This window comes from Carettochelys insculpta, chromosome 6, assembly GCF_033958435.1.
Source record: "Carettochelys insculpta isolate YL-2023 chromosome 6, ASM3395843v1, whole genome shotgun sequence".
Lineage (NCBI taxonomy): Eukaryota > Metazoa > Chordata > Testudines > Carettochelyidae > Carettochelys > Carettochelys insculpta.
This window is the reverse complement of record NC_134142.1, coordinates 121,466,817-121,489,362: the sequence shown is the minus strand read 5'-3', so window position 1 is coordinate 121,489,362 and position 22,546 is coordinate 121,466,817. Positions and strand designations below refer to the sequence as shown.

At 55.4% G+C, this 22,546-nt stretch overlaps 1 protein-coding gene across 1 annotated transcript in view; it reads left to right on the top strand.

The window, feature by feature from the left end:
- The first annotated feature begins 2,212 nt into the window (after window positions 1–2,212).
- FNTB (farnesyltransferase, CAAX box, subunit beta) overlaps window positions 2,213–22,546 on the top strand; it is a 32,601-nt gene continuing 12,267 nt past the window's right edge. The window contains exons 1-3 of the mRNA XM_074998140.1: window positions 2,213–2,363; window positions 18,148–18,212; window positions 20,571–20,643. Of these exons, the coding sequence (XP_074854241.1) occupies window positions 2,229–2,363; window positions 18,148–18,212; window positions 20,571–20,643 (273 nt within the window). The 5' untranslated portion in view covers window positions 2,213–2,228. The remainder of the gene's footprint in view (window positions 2,364–18,147; window positions 18,213–20,570; window positions 20,644–22,546) is intronic.

Here is a 22,546-nt window from a genome sequence, read left to right as displayed (position 1 = left end):
TAAAAACCTCGAGGGATGGAGATTCCACCACCTCGCCAGGCAACGCATTTCAGTGCTTCTCCACCCGCCTGGGGAAATAGCTTTTCCTAATATCCAACCTACACCTCTCCCTCTGTAACTTCAGACCATTGCTCCTTGTGCTGTCATCTGTCACCACTGAGAACAGCCTCTCTCCATCCTCCTTAGAGCCCCCGTTCAGGAAGTTGAAGGCTGCTATCAATTCGCCCCTCACTCTTCTCTTCTGCAACTGAAATGATTAAGGGTTTGGAACGGGTCCCATATGAAGACAGGCTGGAGAGACTGGGACTTTTCAGTCTAGAAAAGAGGCGATTGAGGGGCGATATGATAGAGGTATATAAAATCATGAATGGTGTGGAGAAAGTGAATACAGAAAAGTTATTTACTTGTTCCCATAATAAAAGAACTAGACGACACCAAACGAGATTAATGGGTAGCAGGTTCAAAACTAATAAAAGGAAGCTTTTCTTCACACAGTGCACAGTCAACCTGTGGAACTCCTTGCCAGAGGACGCTGTGAAGGCCAGGACTCTAACAGAGTTTAAAAAAGAGCTCAATAAATATTTGGAGGTTAGGTCCATAGATGGCTATTAGCAAGGGGTAAGGTATGTCGCCTAGCCTTTTGTCAAAGGCGGGAGATGGATGGCAGGAGACAAATCGCTTGATCATTGTCTTCGATTCACCTCCTCTGGGGCACCTGGCATCAGTTACTGTTGGCAGACAGGATACTGGGCTAGATGGACCTTTGGTCTGACCCAGTATGGCCATTCTTATGTTCTAAACTAAATAAGCCCATGTGGTTTAGAGTGCTCATTTTCTCAGGTTTCTTAATGTGCCCTTAAGTCAGGGATTCCCAGCCTATGGGTTGGGAACCAAACAGGGGTCGCCACTGGATTTCCTAAGGGTCACTAGCTGGGCAGTTCTGAGCCTCATGTGGCTCTTTAAGGAGCCATTTGCAGCTCCGGCTGCTGCTGCCACTCACTCCTCGGGCTCTCAGTCCCCTCCTTGCCGTGCAGACATGAAACTCAGTTTAATTGGTTTAATGGCTGGCAGGAGGGATCTGGCAACTAAACTGAATTAAACTGAGTCCTATTTCAGTGTGTCGGGGCAGGGAACTGCCCATGCTGAAGGTGGTGAAAGAGAGAAGGAGGGCTTCAGGGTGCCACATTGAGGAGGAAGTGGTGATTTTTATGTTTTACGGCAAAGCAGCAGTGGGGGACAGCTGTGGTAATCATGTTAAGTAGATGGGGGGAGATTTTGGGGCTGCGAGGGGTTGAAGCCTGGGGGCGGGGGTGGTGGTTTGGGCCTGTGAAGGGTTGAAGTCTGGGGGTGGGGGGCAGTTTGGGCCTGCGAAGGGTTGAAGTCTGGGGGTGGGGGCGAATTAAATATACTTAGGTCACAAAGTCTTACTGAATTGCCAGAATGGGTCACCCTCTTGAATAGGTTGGGAACCGCTGCCCTAAGTTAAGCCAGACATCCTGTAGCACTTAAAGACTAATAATTTTATTCATTAGGGAATGAACTTTCCTGGGTAAGACCCACTTCTTCCAAAGAACTGAGAAATCAGCAAAACATAAAAATCAAGCGGTGCCAAAGTGGGGGTGGGGAGGCAAAGAAGGAGGTGGAGAGAAAAAAAAGAAAAAGAAAAGAAGATGGGGCGGGGGAACCTCTGGGAAGAGTAAGTTAAGTGGGAGGTCTGCCATCCCCGTGAATATCAAAGGTGAGGAAATTGTCCTTATAATGCGTAAGACAATTGAGATCTCTGTCGAGTCCCAGTTAAAGATATTAAATTTGCAAATTAATTCCAATTCAGATGTCTTCCTTTGTCATCTTGGAGCACGGGTGGGCGTGTGACATTCTAGAAGATCACAGAGGACACGTTAAGGGCACTGGTGGGTGTGGGACATGCTGGGGCACTGCTGAGTAGAGGACACACTTGGACACTGGTGGCAGAGGACACGCTGGGACACTGATGGGTGTGGGACACGCTGGGGCACTGGTGGGCAGAGGACACGCTGGGGCACTGGTGGGCGTGGGACAGGGCAGGGGCACGCGTGGGAGTCAGACCGCGCTGCAGTCCCGGCCAGGGCCGGTAGCGGGCGCCCAGGCGGCACCGCGCAGAGCGCCCGCGCGGCTGAGGTCGGCCCGGCTGCAGTGGCGCCCCACAGCCGCGAGAGGGAGCGGCCGGCCGGGTCGCGCCCGAGCTTTTTATGTCCCCGCTGAGCCGCCGTCGGGTGCCCCCGCTGCGGAGCATGGCGGCCACCGCCCGGCTTCTGCCCGGCTCCGAGCCCGGCCGGGAGCGTCTGCGGGACGACGGCGTGCGGAGCCTCACCTCGGCCGAGCAGGTCCCGGCATGCGCCGCGCGGGGCCCGGCGGGGGGGTTGCAATGGGGGGGAGTGGAGGGGGACCTGGCGGGGGGGGGGTTGCAATGGGGGGAGTGGAGGGGGACCCGGCTGGTGGGGAGTTGCAATGGGGGGAGTGAAGGGGGAGTTGCAATGGGGGGAGTGGAGGGGGACCCGGCTGGGGGGGAGTTGCAATGGGGGGAGTGAAGGGGGAGTTGCAATGGGGGGAGTGGAGGGGGACCCGGCTGGGGGGGAGTTGCAATGGGGGGAGTGAAGGGGGAGTTGCAATGGGGGGAGTGGAGGGGGATCCGGCTGGTGGGGAGTTGCAATGGGGGGAGTGAAGGGGGAGTTGCAATGGGGGGGAGTGGAGGGGGACCCGGCGGGGGGGTTGCAATGGGAGGAGTGGAGGGGGACCCGGCGGGGGGGTTGCAATGGGGGGAGTGGAGGGGGACCCGGCTGGGGGGCAGTTGCAATGGGGGGGAGTGGAGGGGGACCCGGCGGGGGGGTTGCAATGGGGGGAGTGGAGGGGGACCCGGCTGGTTGGGAGTTGCAATGGGGGGAGTGGAGGGGGACCCGGCTGGGGGGGAGTTGCAAGGGGGGGAGTGAAGGGGGAGTTGTAATGGGGGGGAGTGGAGGGGGACCCGGCGGGGGGGTTGCAATGGGGGGCAGTGGAGGGGGACCCGGCTGGGGGGGAGTTGCAATGGGGGGAGTGAAGGGGGAGTTGCAATGGGGGGAGTGAAGGGGGAGTTGCAATGGGGGGGAGTGGAGGGGGACCCGGCTGTGGGGGGGTTGCAATGGGGGGGGAGTGGAGGGGGACCCGGCTGGGGGGGAGTTGCAATGGGGGGAGTGGAGGGGGGGGCCTGCTGGGGGGGTTGCAATGTGGGGGCACGGCTGGAGTAGGGGGTGGAGTGGCAGGGAGCTGGGCTTGTAATAATGAAAGACACCTGCTCTGTCACTGGCAGGGATGGGGGCATTTACCACAAGGAGCCCATCCCGACTACTTAGCAGTAGACTGGGCAGGACCAGAGCAGCCTGTGTTCTGCCCCCGGCTCTGCCACTACCCTGCTGGAAGACCTTGGGCAAATCCCTTCCTACCCCCAGTTCCTCAGCATCCTCTCCTGCCCTGTGTGGATTGTGGGTGCTCCCTCCTGCAGCCACGGTGTGTGAGGGCATGTGGTTGGGAGCAGTGACTGCAGGGACAGCGGATGTGTGGCGCTAGTTTAAACATCACTGAGACCAGGTTGCAGTTGCCGGGTGGCTGAATTGCTCTGCACAGGCGTGAGAGCCAGAAAGGTGGTCGTGGCTGGAGATGGGGTGAGCTGGGCTTGCCTAGCTCTGTTGCCCAGGGGAGAGGCGCAAAGGGAAGGCCGGAATGAAGCTGTGTAAATGGACAGGAAAGATGCCCACAGAAGAGGAGTCCAGGGCAGTTGTAATCTCTGTCCCTGGTACGCAGTGGTGATGTCCGCGGCAGCTGGCAGCCTGGGCTGGAGCCTTGGGTTGCCGCCGAGGGCTCATTACGAAAGAGAGAGAATACTTCATTAGCTCTGTATAAACTCTTGGTGGGCCCACATCTTGAATACTCAGATACGTTGACATTGGAAGTAGCAGAGGGGTAGCCAGTATTTTCAAAACCAACAAGAAATCCTGCACCGTGGGACTTCCTGTTGTTTTTGATGTTGGAAGAAGCTCAGAAAAGAGCAACAAAAAGGAAGAGGGATTTGGAACAGCTGCCAGATGAGGAGAGATTAAAAAGACAGACTGTAGCTGAGAAGAGAGGAGACTGGGGGTGGAGGGATACGAGAGATCTTTAAGCTCCTGACAAGTTTGGAGAAGGTGAATCAGGAAAAGTGATTTTTTTTGTTTCCACAGCACAAGAATGAGGGGCCGCCACAGGAAATTAATGGGCAGCAGGTTGAAAACCAACAAAAGGACGTATTTCTTCATGCAGCGCAGTCAGTGTGGGGAGCTCCTTGCCAGAGGCCGGGACTTTAACAGGGCTCAGAGAAGAGCTAGATAAATTCATGCAGGATGGGTCCATGTGTGGCTGTTAGCCAGGATGGGTAGGACTGGTGTCCCTGCCCCAGGGGCAGGCAATAACTTCTCCCAGGGAGCCACTCTACAAATTATGGGAAGGTGTCGGGGCAGCACTTTTCTTAGCAGTGAAAAACTCACCATCTATTGCAGGGCTGGACAAGGTACAGCGATCCTGCTCACAGGCAGCTGCATCTGGTACTGCCTGGGGTTCCTGCAGCTCCCGGCCCCGCCGCTAACCCAGCAGCAGGCTGTGAAATAGCTTGTGGGCCAGCTGCTGGAGGGATCTCAGGCCTGATCTTGCCTGACCCTCTGTGTGTCAGGGCTGGGAATGGGTGACGGGAGGGATGAGTTGATGCTGACCTGTTCTGTTCATTCCCTTTGGGCTGCCTGACACGGGCAACTGGCAGAAGACAGGAGACTTGGTCTGACCATGTGTGGCCGTTCTTGCATTGCCAAAAAAGATCCACCTGTTTTTAGTGTTTTGTCCTGGTGCCCATCATTGTAGCATCTGGGCCCCTCCCACGTTCAGCAGATGGGCATCACGGTCCCCTGACGGACTGAGGGCCTTCCAGCTCCTCCCCTTTCTGCGGCCGTGGGAAGCCCTCCCCGGGTCGGTTTGTTGGGCTCCGTGTTGCTCTGGGTCTGGCGGAGAAGGCGTGTCCAAGGAGACGTGGCAGCCGTTTCTGAAGCTGCCCAGGCTCTGGCTTAGTTCAGTCTCCTCTGGAAGCTGTTTTTGCTGCCAGATCTCCTGGCATGCCTTCTCTCGGTCTCTGACAGGCTGTCACCGGGGCTGCAGGGGTGGTGCTGCCCCAGAGGTGGAGATGCTGTCTGTAGCACAGCTGGGCTTTGATCCACTAGTAGCGTTCAGAATCTGGACCAGTTGGCTGTCATCCCTTCCTGCCAGGGTGGGGAACCCCGGGCCGTGGTCTGGATCTACACTGCAGCTTGGCTGGATGCGGACCCCAAGGCTCGGGGCTTCTCTCCCCAGCATGCGCCCACTGCGTGATGGAGGGTTTGGAGTGCTGTCTCATGGGCCGGATCAGACCAACTGGGGGTCAGATCCAGGCCGGGGCGGGGGAGGCTGTGCCCGAGGGTGGGTGGGAGGGAGGGCGGGCAGGAAGCAGGTTGGCATGGTGCCATGCCCAGCTGGGGGCAAGGCAGGCGGAAGACCCCAGACGCTTCACTCTGCTGCTCTGATTAGCCAGAATTCTGGCCAACCAGAGCAGTGGGGGAAGGGCACAGAGCCATGTGCATTTAGGGGGGGTGCTGCAAAGGTAAGCTGCACCCCCTGGCCCAGACCCCACTCCGGCACCCCCTGCTATCCAGATCCCCCCCGACTCCCTGCCCCTCCCTTCCACACCCACCACCCCTTCTGCACCCCCTCCTGCCTCAATGCCCCCATCTGCAACCCCCTCTTTACCCCTCCCTGCTCAGATCCCTGCTTGCTCCTGCACTCCACTCCAGCCCAGATCACCCCCCAACCCACCCCTGCATCCTCCCTGCTGCCCTGATCCCCCATCTGCAGCCCACTTCTTGGCAGCGCCCTTCCACACCGAACCCCTCCTTCCCTTCCCACACCAGCTCCACAGCATAGAGGGGCCCACAAAATGCACCAGCCCTGGCTCCCCTAATCTCTGGGGCTGGTGTGCCAGGGGAATGAGGAGGGGGTTGTTTTTCAGACCGCATCAGTGATGGTTGTTTTTTTCTTTTTGCTTCTCACTGTCTGTGACTCAGTGGAAGAAGGTTCCCCCCGCCCTGCTTTATAGACAGGACATTTGGGCTCTTTGTGCAGAGCGTAGCTGATGAGGCTCTGTTGGGAGAGATTCGGGTGCCTGTGGTGGCTGGCTGTGTGACGCCTGCTCTTCGTTACGGGACTGGGATTTGTTGGGCTTGTTGCATTGGATTGCCTGACTCCAAGCTGGCGCGGCTTTGTTGGAAATGGTGCCTGCTGTGTGGTGGTGGCAAAGATTAACATGTTTCTGGCCTCTCCCCTTCCGTCTGCGCCGCCTCTGGCAGGTCAGAGGCCTGAGGGGCAGGGAGGGAGACCCACGCGGCTGCGTTCAACAGGGAGGAGGCGCTGGGAAATGGAGAGCTGCCTGGCCCCGCTGTTCTGAGGTGTGGAATACAAAGCCATCGCTTGACCCAGCCAGAATTTCTCCTGCTGGTTGCCCTCCCTGGGCATCTGTCTCTGGCGTGATTGATTCTCCCCCCGGAGCAGCCTACTCCTCATCAGAACACTTCCACTTTGCCACGGGAAGGCTTTGCTGGTGCCCGGGGAACCACGGTTAGTCTTTCTGCCAGCTGCAGGGAGCCTTTCCCGGCTCCACCAAGTACTGGGGTCTTGTCAGTTTCAGCAGGGAGCCTCCTTGGGGGTTCCTTTCTGCGGCAGAACCCGCTGGCAGCCTGCTGGCATGTGTCGGCGTTGTTTCCTGTAGCTGTGGGTTGAAGCAGCCCGGCTGCACTCCCTGTCTCCGATTGATGAGGCCCTGATAACCATCGCTTACTGGTGCCTGCAAACAGAAATGATCCCTGTCTCTGACCTTCCCCTGGCAGCCACTTAAATCTTTCCCCTCACTTAGCCTTGGAAATCTACCCGGTACTTGAGGGCCCCCTGTCACAGCTCAGACTCTGGGCTGTTGGTACGTCAGCAGCCGATAGGGGCATTGGTGCTGATCCAGATTTTCAGGGATTTCAAGGTCCGCAGGAACCATTGTAGTCTGACCTCCTGTCTCCCCCAGGCCAGAGACCTGCCCTCTGACCGTCCCTACAGCAGAGTGGTAGAAAAACATCCAAACAAAAAAGCAGTCCAGGAGTGCTTTAAAGACTAACAAAATAATTTGTGAGGTGATGAGCTTTCGTGGGACAGACCCACTTCTGCAGACTGTAGCCAGACCAGAACAGACTACTATGTTACTAGAAAAACATCCAGTCTCTGCCTTTCACTTTGTGGCTGATGGAGTGTTGACCAACCCTTGGTAAGGTGTTGCCGGTAGCCTTGGGTTGGAGCAGCCCAGCTGCGCTCCATCTCTGATCAGTGAGGCCCTGTAATGGGGTTCAGGGGTCCCCAGGCACCGCACCCCGTCCGCAGGCAGGAGTGACTCTCACTCAGCAGGTAGAATGGGAAGTTTGTTAGTTGACAGAGGCACAGCTCAGCGCAGAGGTGTCAGTATAGCAGGCAGAGACAGCTGTTCCAATCCATCCAGGGAGAAGGAGCCCGAGGGGTGCCCCATCTGGGGTGTAGCTTCCCCCTCAGCCAGGCTGGCTGCCTTCCAACTCTCTCCCCCCAGCTTCTAACTGCTGCCTTCGATTCAAACCCCCTCGGCTCCTCTCTGCTCTTTGTTCAGGTCAGAGGTGTTACCTGCCAGCTTAGGTTACAGCCCCAGGGGGTCGTCCTTTGCCGCTGGGAGCTGCTCTGCCTGTCGCACTCACACAGACACACACCACACTCCATCACAGGCCCTGACAACATTCACTTACTGGTGCCTGCAACCATTTTCACCTTCATCTGCCTGAATTTGTCTTGCTTCATTTTTCTCCCACTGGCTCACGCGTTGCCTTTCCACGTCTGGAGTCCGTCCCCCAGTGCAGGGCCAGCTGCAGGACGTTCCTTTTGCATCCTGGATTCTTACAGGTCAGCAACCTGCTCCCGGTGTCCATGATGGCTGGCGGTTCAGTTACCGCTACCTCCCCGTCTCGTAGTATTGTTTCACTGACTCATCAGAAAGGGGTAACTTATTTCTTCCCAGTGGTGGATTGCTCATAATGGAAGTGTTCTGTCTTGGTGTTTGTGCACTTATTTCTGGGGCAGATCCCAGAAGGGTGTTCCTGTGGACACTCGCCTCAGACAACAGCTTTTTAGTGAGTTGGCAGTCAGGTGCTGGCAGCAGTGTTCCCTGGAAACTGAGCGCTAGGGTGACGGCCCAGGAGACATTCAGGTGCCGCTCAGCTGATTAACAGAGCACCCACCGGCGCCAGCATGTGTGTATATGGGTGGTGCGCATCCGCACATGCATTGGTGCATGTAACAAAATTTATTCCACACATCAGTGTGGACAAATCGGAGGGAGCGCTGCTTGGGACCCTGTGGAATGATATAAATATGAGGTGGCGGGTGTAACTCGTTTGAGGGAAAGGCTGTCTCTGTTCAGCGCCGGTAGAGGCTGGATTTTGTGAAACTAGAGAGCCGTTCACTAAAGCAAGTTTTGGACAGGTGTGGCTTTCTCCTGCTGTAGCGCAGAGCTCGCCAGCTCCCTAGGGCCCTCTAAGCTGGGTAAGAGGGGAGGCGCTCCTGTTCAGTAGGAGTCCTGCCCAGCTGAAGCCATGCTTGTTTGTTGTCCGTGTTGCTGGGGAGTCAACACCCCACTCGTGGGCTGGGATCCCACTCTGCGAGGTGGTGCCAGCCGAGAACGCAGACAGCCCTGCCCCAGAGACCGTGCGGCGTAGGTGTAGCGTGAGCGACAACAGGCGGACGTGACACATGGACTGTGCAGCTCCTGGGATGGGCAGGAGTGTATTAACCAGATATTTACCAGCATCTGCACTACGGTAAAAGCCGGTTAATATTGCCCCCACTCTGGTGTTCCTGGTTCGAGGTACGTCAATGCAAGTTCCTCCTGTGCCGGGCAAGGCCAGCACCCTCAAGACAGGGCAGCGCTCGTGACTGATCGCTCCTGTTCGTGAAGCAGGCACGTTTCTTGGAGTTCTTCAGTGGCTGCTTCAGCCGCCTGGTGTTCCTTCCTTAGGCAGTGTTTACCGAACACCTCCGCTCTCAGCGGTGCTTTGGGGGGTGTCTCCGGCCTCAGCCTTTTCCTGGACACAGCAGGTGGTTTTGTTGTTTGTTGCTTTAAATGGAGAGTGGTGGCCACTCGCCTGTCCTCCCCTCCCTGAGCCTGGCGGGTTTGCTTTGAGGGATAGCTCAGTGGTTTGAGCATTGGCCTGCTAAACCTGGGGTTGAGAGTTCAATCCTTGAGGAGGCCATTTAGGGATGGGGACAGATAGATGTCAGGGATGGTGCTTGGTCCTGCCAGGAGGGCAGCGGACTGGACTAGATGACCTCCTAAGAGATGTAACAGCAACGAAGGGTCCTGTGGCACCTTATTAGACTAACAGAAAAGTTTTGAGCATGAGCTTTCGTGAGCACAGACTTCCTAAGAGATGTGTATCTCCAGTTGTATATTTTATATATTTTAAGCAGCCCTGCGGCACCATAGAGACAAGCAAATTGATGAGCTTTTGTGGGTAAAACCCACTTCGTCAGGTGGAAATGTAGAGCTAAAACAGAGTCCTGGGTTTATAGGGCAGGCTGGGGGGTGAGGTTACCCATCACTAGAAGGACCAGTTAATGAAGCAAGTAGCACAGGGGTGAGTCAGGTGGGGGTCAGGCCCCCTTGGGAGGGTGGAAATTGCCTAAAGGAAATCAGCTGCTGGGTGTCAGGTTCATCCATCTCTTTAAAAATGTTGAACTGGGCTACTGTTTTTACATCTGCCTGTTCCCATCCATAGACCGACAAATGAAGGTTTTACAGTCTACAGACTTTGATTCTTACCTGTGCCGAAAGGGATTTATTTTTTTCATATGAATGTAACTGAAATTTCCATTGGTTCGGATCACCCGAGGCATGTTGGGGCCCGATGTAAAAAGTTTGCTCACCCCAGAAGTAGGATGCAAATATCTCTGGTGGGGAAGGTGCCCTTGTGCTGCAGGAGATAGTTAAGATCTCTGTTCAGGCCCAGGTTAGAGGTGTCAGATTTGCAAACGAATTCCGCTTCGGATGGCTCTGAGGTGGAACGAAAGGGCCCCTGGGTTAGTATTGGTGGAGCTGGACGGACAAAGCGTGAGCAGGAGGGATCCTGCCCCAGGACTTCGCTGTGCCACCCAGACACAATGAGAACACCCTCTGGTTAAAAAAAAACAAAAAAAAACCTCGCTGCCTGTTTGTTTTGTTTGGCTTGTCTCGCTGGCTTGGAAATGCTTTGGCGGAAGGGATTGTGCCTGTCTCTGCATCCGGCCCATAGTGCAGATACGCCCCGATCCCAGCAGGGACCTGTGCGTACTCCCCTAAGAGCAGCGAAAGCATCCGCCTGAAGCCCTGGAGGTTTGGAGCACTGTGTTCTCACCATGGTTTCTACCCTCCGCACTGCTGCACTCCCGTCCCGGAGCGAGTCCCTGCGGCAGCAAGGGCGGGGTTGTGTTCCTGGCGCATCCAGCGCCTGGCCTCTCGAACTTGCGTCTCCGGGGAGCAGCGTGACTAGCTGGGTTTGTGGTTTCGTAGCACTTCCCACAGAAGAAACCCCCTTTTGTCTTCAGTGTGACAAGAAAACCCAGGATTGTTCCCGGACTCCGAGGAGACCCACGCCACATTGTGAGAAGACGTTGCTCTAGACGTTGCCTTCAGAAGGGTGAGTTGAGGATCAGACAGCTAGCAGAGCAGAGGAGAAGCGAGCCCACGGAAAGCACAGTAAGGCCCTGCCAGACACCCATTACACATGCAGCAAGGACTGTCACTCTCGTGTGGGCCTTCACAGTCACAGTCGACGCTGCAAATGATGATCCCAAATGGAACGACGAAGGGCGCGATCCATAGTCTGCGTAGACTGAAGGATGCTATTACTACCTACTACTACTAGGCTTTGCCTACCACACACTTAGGCTGTGGCTATGCTAGCCCCCAGGATGCTAATGAGCCACTTTGGCAGATGCTAATGAGGCGCTGCCGTGAATATGCAGCGCCTCATTAGCATAATGGCAGCCGTGTGCGTTTCGAAAGTGCCGCTTTCGAAACACACGCTGCTTGTGCAGACAGGGGCCTTTCGAAAGGACACTCCCCCGCCCCCCAGGATTTTAACAGCCCCTTCTTCCCAAAACCAAAGGGGAAGAAGGGGCTTTCGAAGTCTGGGGGTCCTCTCGAAAGGCCCCGGCCTACATGAACAGCAAGCATTTTGGCAGCAGCATTTTTGAAATGTGCACAGCTGCCATTATGCTAACGAGGTGCTGCATATTCACGGCAGCGCCTCATTAGCATTTGCCGAAGTGGCTCATTAGCATCCCCATTTTCAAAAGGCGGGGGCTGGCATAGCCACGGCCTTAGAGTGCTTCAGAAACCGGACTTGTGAGTTATTCTACTGACGCATCCACTTAATGCTGAAATTCACACCCTGTGCTCTCCTTCAGCCAGGGGTTTGGGCTGGTGGCAGAGATCAGCTGATGAGATTCTGCGGCTTGTGTTGTTCAGGAGGTCGGTCTCGAACAGAAAAAGGCCAGAAGGGACCAAAATCTCTTAATCCGGAGCTCACTTTAAAAGTAAAAATGTCTTAATCGCTCCTGGTCCCAGCCAAATTGAGCATCTACGGTGAATTGGAGAGTTTGGGAGGTAAGTCGGTTGTTGATACTCAGTTCTAGCAATTGTGTAGCTAGAATTGGCTTATCTACAATCTAATTACCTTCCCGTCCTCACTAAGGAAGGTCGACCAGCTCCTGTCAGCCTCCCTTACTTCTTGCAATAGCAACTGCCAGCCCCCGATAGATCGTTTTCATGCATCTCCACCAGGCATGCAAAATCGAATCCCGGAAGATCGATCCTGAGCAGGTCAATCTGCTGGCTAATGTGGACATGGCCTAAGAAACATCCCAGAGCCGATGATGTGTGTAAGTCCCCGAAGAAGCGTGAGGCACCCAGGAAGCACAGAATTAATTGAAAAGAAATCCAAGGTCTAACCCGAGCCAGTGGCTGGAAGTAGCGGTGAGAGACGTTCAGAGTAGAAATAAGGCACAGCAAGGGCTATGAACCACTGGGACGACTTGCTTGTTGATCCTGCTCGAGGCAGGGAGCTGGACTAGATGACCTCCTGAGGTCCCTTCCAGCCGTAGGGTTCTATGCGGTGGGTTTGCTGGGATGTTTTTCCCAAAAGTTCTTCTCGTTCATCCAGGGATTCACTCAGCCAAGTTCTGTGGCCTTTGTCCCCCAGCAGGTCAGACTGGAGGGTCACAGTAATCTCTTCTGGTCTTGGAAATCATGACACATTGAGGTCTGGAGATGTAGCAGGCAGGCACCCAAACAGCCCTAACTCGGCCTCCTGGGGATATCCAGTAGTAACAATCCAGTTACAATAGAACGACAGAGTTACAAACTGACCGGTTAGGCGCACACCTCCTTTGGGAGCAAAAATACGCAATCAGGCAGCTGCAGAGAGGCGCCCTCCCGCCTCCAAAAAAAGGCAAAACCCAAATAGTTTTGCACTGGGCATTTTGTTTCGGTACGGTAAAGTTCTGAAGTCATACTAAGGCAGTGTTCAACTGCACACGTTAGACAGAACAACCCTAACGTTGTGTTCAGCGTTAGGAACATTTCAGAGTTACAGAATCTCAGAATCCCAGGGCTGGAAGGGACCTCAGGAAGTCATCGAGTCCAGCCGCCTACCCCAAGCAGGATCAACCTCAAGCTGGGACTTAAAAACCTCAAGGGATGGAGAATCCAGCATCTCTGTAGGCAACGCATTGCAGTGCTTCACCACCCTCCTGGGGAAGTAGTTTTTGCTAATATCCAGCCTATTCCTCTCCTTCTGTAACTTCAGACCATTGCTGCTTGTTCTGCCATCTGTCACCACTAAGAACAGTTTCTCCCCATCCCTTTTAGAGCCTCCCTGCAGGAAGTTGGTGGCTGCTATTAAATCACCCCTCAGTCTTCTCTTCCGCAAACTAAATAAGCCCAGATCCCTCAGCCTCTCCTCATAGGTCATGTGCTCCAGCCTCTTGATCGTTTTTGTTGCCCTCCGCTGAACCTGCTCCAACGAACAGAACAGCAGCCATTCCGGTGGCATTTGTAACCTGGAGGTTTTGCAGCAGAGTGCGAGAAACCCCTGAGCTTGTTCCACTTGGGTCCTGCACTTCGTGGCTGGTCAGGAGATGGCTCAGAGGCTCACGGGATCCCTTTGCTCTGCCTCCTGGTCTCCCAGAGGCCTGGGTTATGGTATTACCGAGCCAGACTCAGCATCAGCACAGCCAATGCCGCAGTCGCTAATGGTGGAGACCCCTTTAATATGTCCAGGCACCTCCTACCCCCTAGTGCTGCCCTGGGGTGAGCGGGTGGTCTGGGGGGAACCCGGGCCCCTCCCACATGTTCCATGTTCTAGCCCAGGGACCCTAAGGAGTTGCCACCAGAGGGGCTTCCCTCCCTGGTCCCCCTGCTGCAGCAGCTGCCTCCATGGTCCACCTCCACCAGACACATCCCCAATGCCTTCCTCAGCAGACCCCTCCCCCTGGGAGTTCTCCTTCTGCGCTCCTTGCCTCCCCATCCTCCCTCACCTTTCGCAGGTGCTGGATTAGCCTGCTGCTGCAGGCTGGTTCCTGGTAAGCCTCAGTCCCAAGGAAACACGTAAGCACAGACCCAGCTGCCCACACATTTGCCCTGCAGGAGGCTGCAGTGGTCAGCTGCGGGCTGTGGTGTGTCAACATTGTGGTGTTGGAGGTCCCCAGGAAAGCCAACGGGTTCTTAACAGCCCTTTTGCCTCCTGGCCGGCTGGACTGAAACCCCGCTGAGGAGCTCTTTTCTCTTCACGTTTCCCGAGAAGCCGCTTCTCTGGTGGAGAGACGGGAGGTCACGCTGGCCAACCCACGGGCACACGGGGGTTGATTCAGTGGCCAGCTGGCTCACAGGTGTGTTTTGATTCGTGGAAAACGCGTCTCCGTCACGGCAAAGCTAATGGGACGTTTAGCTGAAGAAACGGTGTCGGCCCAGGCTGGCTTCAGGCCAGAGAGGAGAACAGCCCTTGAGAGTCCTTGGTGCCAAGGGGCTCCTCAGGGAGCAGTGAAACTTACAAAACAAGGCACCCGTGGCTGCCAGATCCGGTTTTGTGCGTTAATGACCTGATCAACGCAGAGTCTTCTCGGTCCCTGCGCCTGGGAGCCAGCAGCTGCCAGGGCTCAGCCCCATGGAAAAGACCAACAGGAAACACCGTCCTGACAACCAGCAAGCAGGGATGCTCTAGCCAAGAGCCTGGCTCTTGTAGTGCGTCTGCTGAGCGGCCCAGGGCCTGGTTCCTGATGCGGTTCAATAAGGAGAAGTGGAGAGTCCTGCACCTGGGATGGAAGAATCCCAAGTGTCGTTACAGGCTGGGGACCGACTGGCTCAGCAGCAGCATGATGGAAAGGGACCTAGGGGTTATGGCGGATGAAAGGCTGGATATGAGTGAACAGTGCGCCCTTGTAGCCAAGAAGGCTAAGGGCATACTAGGGTGCATTAGGAGGAGCATTTCAAGCAGATCTAGAGAAGTAATTATTCCTCTTTATTTGGCACTGGTGAGGCCACATCTGGAATATTGTGTCCAGTTTTGGGCCCCCCAGTATAAAAGGGATGTGGATTTGCTGGAGCAGGTTCAGCGAAGGGCAACAAAAATGATTAAGGGTCTGGAGCACAAGACCTATGAGGATAGGCTGAGGGATTTGGGCTTGTTTAGTTTACAGAAGAGAAGACTTAGGGGTGATTTAATAGCAGCCTTCAACTTCCTGCAGGGGAGCTCTAAAGAGGAGGGTGAGAAACTGTTCTCAGTGGTGTCAGACGGCAGAACAAGGAGCAATGGGCTGAAGTTGAAGAGGGAGAGGTGTAGATTGGATATTAGGGAAAAACTACTTCACCAGGCAGGTGGTGAAGCACTGGGATGTGTTGCCTAGAGAGGTGCTGGATTCTCCATCCCTCGAGGTTTTTAAGTCCCGGCTGGACAAGGGTCCTGGCTGGGATGACTTAGTGGGGGTTGATCCTGCTTGAAGCAGGGGGCTGGGCTTGATGACCTCCTGAGGTCCCTTCCAGCCCTGTGACTCTGTGACTCTGTTCCTGCAGCTGCTAGGCTCATGCCTGTGTCTGCTCCCAGGAGCAGCCCTGCTGACCTCCGTGGGACTGACTGTAGTTAGGCGTGCATCACCGAGCGAGGGGAGACACCAGGCCCTGCGCTGTCATCCTCAGCCAACGGTGACTCTCGCCCAGCAGCTAGAACTGAAGGTTTTGTTAGACAACAGGGTCACAGCATGAAACTGACTTCTTAGCCTGGGAACCAGCCGCAGTCAGTACAGTCCATCTTGGGGAGATGGGGGCAGGGCTGTGACTCCCTCCTCGCACCCCATGTCAGGAAACTAACTCACACCCAGCAGCTTTCTCCCAGCCAGGCCCCTCCTCCGGCCTGTGTCCTGCTGCCAGGGCAAAAGCTGTTCTCTAGCTGCACCCCGTCCCCTGCTTGGGTTGGGAGTGGCACCAGCTTTTGTCTGGCTCCCAAAACTCCTATCACCATCAGATATTAGTGCCGTGTCTCGGGAAACTGAGGCACACGCGCGGGGTTATTACAGGACAGGAGAAATCACATGCATGAAAACAGCAGCTGTCAGGAAGCAAACAGGATGTTAGGAATCATTAAAAGAGGGAGAAAGAATAAAACAGAGACGATCTTATTGCCCTTGTATGAAACCCTGGGATGTCCACATCTTGAATATTGTGTACAGATGCAGTGTCCTCACCTCAAAAAAGATATATTGGCATTAGAAAAGGTTCAGAAAAGGGCAATTAAAATTATTAGGGGTTCGGAACAGGTCTCGTATGAGGAGAGGTTGAAGAGATTGGGACTTTTCAGCTTCGAAAAGACGAGACGAGGGGGGGGGGATGCGATAGAGGTATATAAAATTGTGAGTGGTGCAGAGAAAGCAAACAAGGAAAAATTGTTTACTTGTTCCCATAATATCAGAACTAGAGGACACTACATGAAATTAATGGGCATCAGGTTTAAAATAAATAAAAGGAAGTTCTTCGCACAGCGCACAGTCAACCTGTGGAACTCCTCGCCAGAGGAGGCTGTGAAGGCTCGGATTACAACAGGGTTTAAAAGAGAGCTAGGTAAATTCACGGAGGTCAGGTCCATTAATGGCTGTTAGCCAGGGTGGGTAAGGAACAGTGTCCCTGGCCTCTGTTTGTCAGAAGCTAGAAATGGGTGTCAGGAGAGAGATTAGTTGATCGTTACCTGTTCGGGTCACTCCCTCTGGGGCACCTGGCATTGGCCACTGTCGGCAGACAGGATGCTCGGCTGGATGGACTGTTGGTCTGACCCACTGTGGCCGTTCATATGTTCTCGTGCAGCATAACACGGCAACGAGGATCCGCGCCAGGCAAATGAAATCCCCACTTGGTCACAGCGTGTTTGAGTTGGCCGGACTGGGACCCACGTGTATGACGCTGTTGCAGGAAGGGAGGTTGGAGCACCCAGCCGTGTAGGCAGGGAGATTGCAGGGCACGGATGCAGCACAAATTGAGGCTTTGAAGCCACTCCCTGCCCCATCTCATGATCGTTCCTGATGATCTGTCTTTGGAGCATAGAGTCATAGCTATGAGCCAGGGTGGGCGCTCGAGTTCATCTGAGCCCAGCTTTGTGCTGAGGTGGGACTAAGGCAGCTGAACCTGTCTCCTGCAGGAGTGTGTCCCGCTTCCTGAAAACCTTCTTCAGGGCAGGCGTGTCACTCGGGGCCGGGCGTGGGAGGTTGGGCGTGCCACTCACGGGTGGGTGTGGGGGGTTGGGCGTGTCACTCGGGGCCGGGCGTGGGAGGTTGGGTGTGCCACTCACGGGTGGGCGTGGGGGGTTGGGCGTGCCACTCACGGGTGGGCGTGGGAGGTTGGGCGTGCCACTCACGGGTGGGCGTGGGAGGTTGGGCGTGTCACTCACGGGTGGGCGTGCTGCTCGTAGGCGGGCATGGGACGGAGGGCTTGTGGGTGGGTGTGGGAGGGTGGGCATGCTGCTCATGGGAGGGTGGGCTTGCTGCTTGTGGGTGGGCGGGGGAGGGCAGGCATGCGGCTTATGGGAGGGCGGGTGTGGGAGGGTGGGCGTGTGGCTCATGGCTGGGTGTGGGAGGGCAGGCGTGTGGCTTGTGGCTGGGTGCAGGCAGGCGGGCACGGGAGGGCAGGGGCGGGCGGGTGGCCTGTGGCCGGGCGCGGGAGGGCGGTCCCATAAAGTTTGTTTACAGCCACCAGTCCTGGCTCTCAGTGTTCTGTGCTGTTATTTAGCTGTAATTTCCCCTTAAATGTCTTCTCAGAGCCAGAGTAAGCAGTGGAAGTGTTGATAACGCTGCTAGACAATATTGACCTCTAGTGGTCTGGCAAATTCTCTTGTCCGGCACCGGTCAGGTTCAGCCTGTCGGATACAGGACCTTGCCAGCGACAGAACTGCTCCCGCACTCAGGAGAGGTTCTGCCGCTGTCCCTGGGCCGTATAGCTAAGGCTGTTCGGCGTGTGGCTGACAAGGCTGAAGCTCTTGGCGTGATCGTCTCCAGAGTCCGCTTTGCGCACAGGGAAATTGAGGCCCTGGGGGTGAGCGACGCCCCACAGCCCTGCTGAGGGTCGGAGCCGGGATGAGAACAGACACCTTTCTGACTTGCTGCCCTGGGGGCTGTCCACCCCACCCCACGGATCGGCAACGTGTCTTCATGGAGATCCCGGCTCTCTCTCCCTGCGCGCTCAGGGAGCGTGAGCTTGCGCAGACAGGAGGAGCAGTGATGGGTGCCAGCCATGCAGCCAGCCCGGGGATCAGAGCAATCGGAGCTGCACGCGGCTCTAACGCAGGGTGGAATTCAGTAACTGTGTCCTGGAGTCTGTCGTCTGGGCACAGCCTGGGCTCAGGGGAGCAGGGCTGGAGGGCCACCTGTGCTGCTGGGGAAGCTTGGGGAGGTGGCTTCAAACCTAACAAGCTTTTCTTTCTCTCCCCCCTCCACGTGCCTCGCTTGCCACAGACCAAAGTGGAGGACTTGGTGCAAGAGGTCTTTGACGCACACAAGACAAACCACCACGCCTCCAAGTAAGTTACTAGCGGCTGCAGTACAAGCAGAGGCGTAGCTGGGCTGGAATTCTTGGGGGAGCTGGGCAGGATAACGGGTCCGTAAGTAACGTCCCTGGCCGTGGTTTAGCCTAAGCCTGGGTGTTCTCGACTGACAACCCATGAGAGCAGAGGCTGGGCAAAGCCATGAAGGATCTGCCAGAGGGCGGCAGACCCCACGAGATCCAGAGCAAGAAATTGCAGCCTGTGTGTGCAAGGGCGGCTCTGCCGCCCGTCTGCTGTTCTCCTGCTCCCTTCGCCCGGGGAGGTCGGATTTCCCAAATCTGGCCCAGCGGGTGGCATCCCCGTTGGCCTTTCCCCACGTCACCCCGACCGGTCCCATGCGGTGACATTGGCTGCACTGTGCCTGCCCGTCTGGCCCTCGCGAGCCTTCGCGGAGGGACGGAAGGTAGCGGCTAGGCGAGAAAATGGTGCCGAATGGACGTCGGAGGCCGTGGTCGTGCAAAGAGCCAAGTGAGCATTATGTTTGGGGTCTGGAGCTGCGCAAGCTCTTGGAGAACACGAGGTTGCGAGCAGGGGTTGAACCTGTCTAGTCCGGCAACACCCATAGTCCGGCATGATTTCAGTTACCCGGAGATCTGTTTGTCCCAGGTGTGGCCAAGTTTCCCGCATTCCCATCAAGTTTGTTCCCAGCCACCAGGCCTGGCTCTCAGTGTCCTGGGCTGCTGTTTAGCCGTAATTTACCCTTGTGGAAGCCATCTTGTATAGAAGCCAATTCACATCCCTTACTTCTGCACGCACACAAGAGCCTGTCCTTTCCTTGCCCTGTTTGCGAACGGCTGGGAGGATGAGCTCTGTGGAATGCGTTAATGAACTGTCTGGAGCTGGGGATCCAGCCCCTTTGTACCTGTTTTTCCTGGCTGATAACGGTTTCTCTTGGAGAAGTGATTTACGATTCTCTAGCTAATTGCCTCTGACACTGGGCTTTGTTTGTGGAAGGGTATAAAATACCAGAGTTAGCTGCATCAGGCAGCTTTGCTGGACCTGGTTTTACTAGTGTCCAGTTTGGCTCAACTGTTGCCTTATTGAATTCAATAAAGCTGAACGTTAGCCGCCTAAACGCAGAGAAGACTTGCGCTTCAACACCCTTAAATGTCTTCCGAGAGCCCAGTACGCAGTGCAAGTGCTGGTCATTCGGCTAGACAATATTGACCTGCTATGGTCTGGCAATTCTCTGACATGGCACCGGTCAGATCCTGAGGGTGCCGGACGAGAGAGGTTCACCCTTGCCTCTGGTAAATAGGCTGCTCCAACCCCCTGAAGCACTGCTCAGCAGATGGCAGTTGGGCCTTTGCTGGATTTCATCAGCAAAGTGAACTGCTGTAAACTGCATGTAAAAGGGTTAATCCTTCTACAGGCTGCTCTGCCCTTAAAATCTCACCTGCCTGAGTGTTTCAGTCCCATCTCTTTGCCCTGACTCACTGCAGGAGAAGAGCTTTGGGGGAAATTTGTAAAGAGCTTTAATCCACGGCCGCTGCAGTATTTCTCCTCCTGAATGCACTAGGCCAGGGGTTCTCAAACTTTTCAGCAGCACGCCCCCCTTTTGATTTTTTGAGAAACCCTCACGCGCCCCACCACCTTTTTTTACCATCATCCAACCCCCTTTTAACAAAAAATTCAATTCGTAATTTAAAATAAACACAAAAACTTGATATAAAAATGTTATTTAAAATTAAAAATAGGCACAAATAGTTCTTCTTGGTCCCTTGTGGGTGCCTGGTGTAGCCCCAGCTGGCCGGGTGCCTGAGCCCTTGCCAGCAACCCACCCATCTAAGATCTGCACTGCCAGAACTACCTTCCTGCCTGAGCTGTGTTGGGGCTCAGAGCCAGAAGCAAAGGCCGGCTCTTTCTTTGGGTGGGGAGAATGGTGGGGTGGGGTGGGGCTGGGTCGCCTCATGCCCACCCCCTCCGCCCCCCGGAATTTCTTCGTGCCCCCCAGTTTGGGAAACCATGCGCTAGGCTAAGGACGCCTGCCGGCTGCGGGGTGCATTAGCAGCTTCCTTGGAGCTAGAAGGTTGCACTTCATTTGCACCAAACCCTCCTCTTGGGGGTCGGGGAACTACAGATCCCAGCATGCTTTGCTGCCCAGCAGCTCCCCGCAAGGCGGAGCTCAGCGGGCAGAGATGTGCCCTGCTGGGGCGCAGAGAGGCAGGCGCTTGCTTAAGAGCAGCCCTGCTCTCTAGGTGCATCTCTAGCATTTGTGTCGCGGCTCAGCCGATGCCGCATGGGGTCGCCCCGGCTCTGGGCGCGAACGGCGAATACGCCAGCCAAAGCTGGGCCAAGCGTCCGAACGCTCATCACCGTCCCTTTGCCTTGCAGGTTCCTGCTGCAGCGTGAGAAGCATTTCCACTACTTAAAGAGAGGCCTGAGGCAGCTGACCGATGCCTACGAGGTAACCACGCAGGGCTAAAATCGCAGCTGCCTTCCACCGCCGTCCCGTCAGGCCCAGAGCTGGCGGCAGCAGGCGCCAGGGATCCTGTCCAGCTTGCTTCTCGGCTTGTCAGGTTTCCCCCTTGTGTCCCCTTCTCACGGAGCGTGGGGGTCCCCAGGCCCTGCACCCCATCCGCAGACAGGGGGACTCTTGTTCGGCAGGGAGAACAGAAGGGTTATCAGGTGACAGGGACACAGCATAGAACTGACTTGTCAGCGCAGAAACCAGCTGTCAGTACAATCCATCTAGGGGAGAGGGGGGCCCCCGAGCTGGGGCCTGGGCCTCCTCCTTCCCTCTCCAGCCAGACCAGACTGACCACCTCCCAACTTCCCAGTTCCAGTTCAAACCAGCCAGGCCCCTCCTCTCTCTTTGCCCTGCTTCCCAGGGAAGAGAGGTGTCACCTGGCTGCAATTTACATTGCCCAAACTGGACTGTCTCTCCTTGAAAGAATAGATGGACATAAATCAGACATCAGGAATGGTAATGTACAGAAGCCTGTGGGGGAGCACTTCAATTTCCCTGGACACTCAGTGGCAGATTTAAGGGTGACAGTCCTGAAACAAAGAAATTTCAAAAATCAAATGGAGAGAGAAATCGCTGAACTGAAATTTATTTGCAAATTTGACTCCATTAACCATGGATTACACAGAGACTGGGAGTGGCTCCCAGCTTACAAAGGCGGCTTCTCTGCTCTGGGTGCTAATATCTCCCCATTAGTCTCTGACAAAGGCTCACGTCCCCCTGTCTGATCTGACCTGTTTTTTCCTCTTTTGATAAGTGCTGTTGATAACTGGGCCATTTCCACCTTGCTGAATAGACCTTGTCAGCTCTGGCCCTCCCTCTTACTGGGACCCCACTCTTTAAATACCCCTCTGAAACCACCCCCCCACTCACGCATCTGACGAAGCAGGTCTTTGCCCACTAAAGCTTGTGCTCCAAAATATCTGTTAGTCTGTAAGGTGCCACAAGACTTCTTGTTGTTCTCGAAGTGACAGACTAAGAGGGCTCCCTCTCTGATACCTGGCTGCTTAGGTTACAAAGAGCAAAAACTTCCGTTGTTGACGTGTGAGAAGTCATCACACTGAAACGCACCTCACCACCATGCTTAGGAAAGCTGAGGCACGTGCCTCGGGTTGCTACAGGACAGTAGGAAACACATGCAACCTAACCCAGGGAATAACTCCCCATTTCATCACACCCCTGCCTTCCCAGTCCTGCTGGTCTGCCCATCCGGAGCACGCGGCCTGGGATGTGCAGTTACTGCCTTGCTGGCCCCCAAGTAGTGACTATCGTGGGAGAGCCGCTTAGCTCTGTAGCCGCACAATCAGCGAGAAGTCCTGGGACACCTTAAGACTTACAGATGGATTGGGGCGTAAGCTCTCGTGGGCTGCATCAGATGCCCTGGAAAGCTTACACCCAATACAGCTGTTAGTCTTTTAGGTGTAATGGGACTCCTCATCCTTCTAGTAGCTCCTGGAGTCGTGGGACTCGCTTCATTACAGTCCTTGCGCTCAAAGGTCCAGTGCTTGGTTATCGCTGAAGCCCCTTTTCATTCACATTTTTTCTATCCGTGGGTGGAATAAATTTTGGTTTCTGCACCGAGGCATATGTCGGCGTACACCGCTAATACGCATGCTCTGCTAATCAGCACCAGAATCTCTCCTGGACGGCTGTCCCAGCGCTCAGCTCGCGGGGGAACACTGGCTGGGAGGTTTTAGGCTTGTCTTTGTTTTGTTATCCAGCTGCAGCGATACCCTGCTTTCTAGGTGGCTGGTTTAATTTCATGGACACATCTTCCTTTGCTTCCGTAGTGTTGCTGTGTGCCGTTAAATGGCGGCAGCAGCCTACCCCAGAGGTGGCTGCA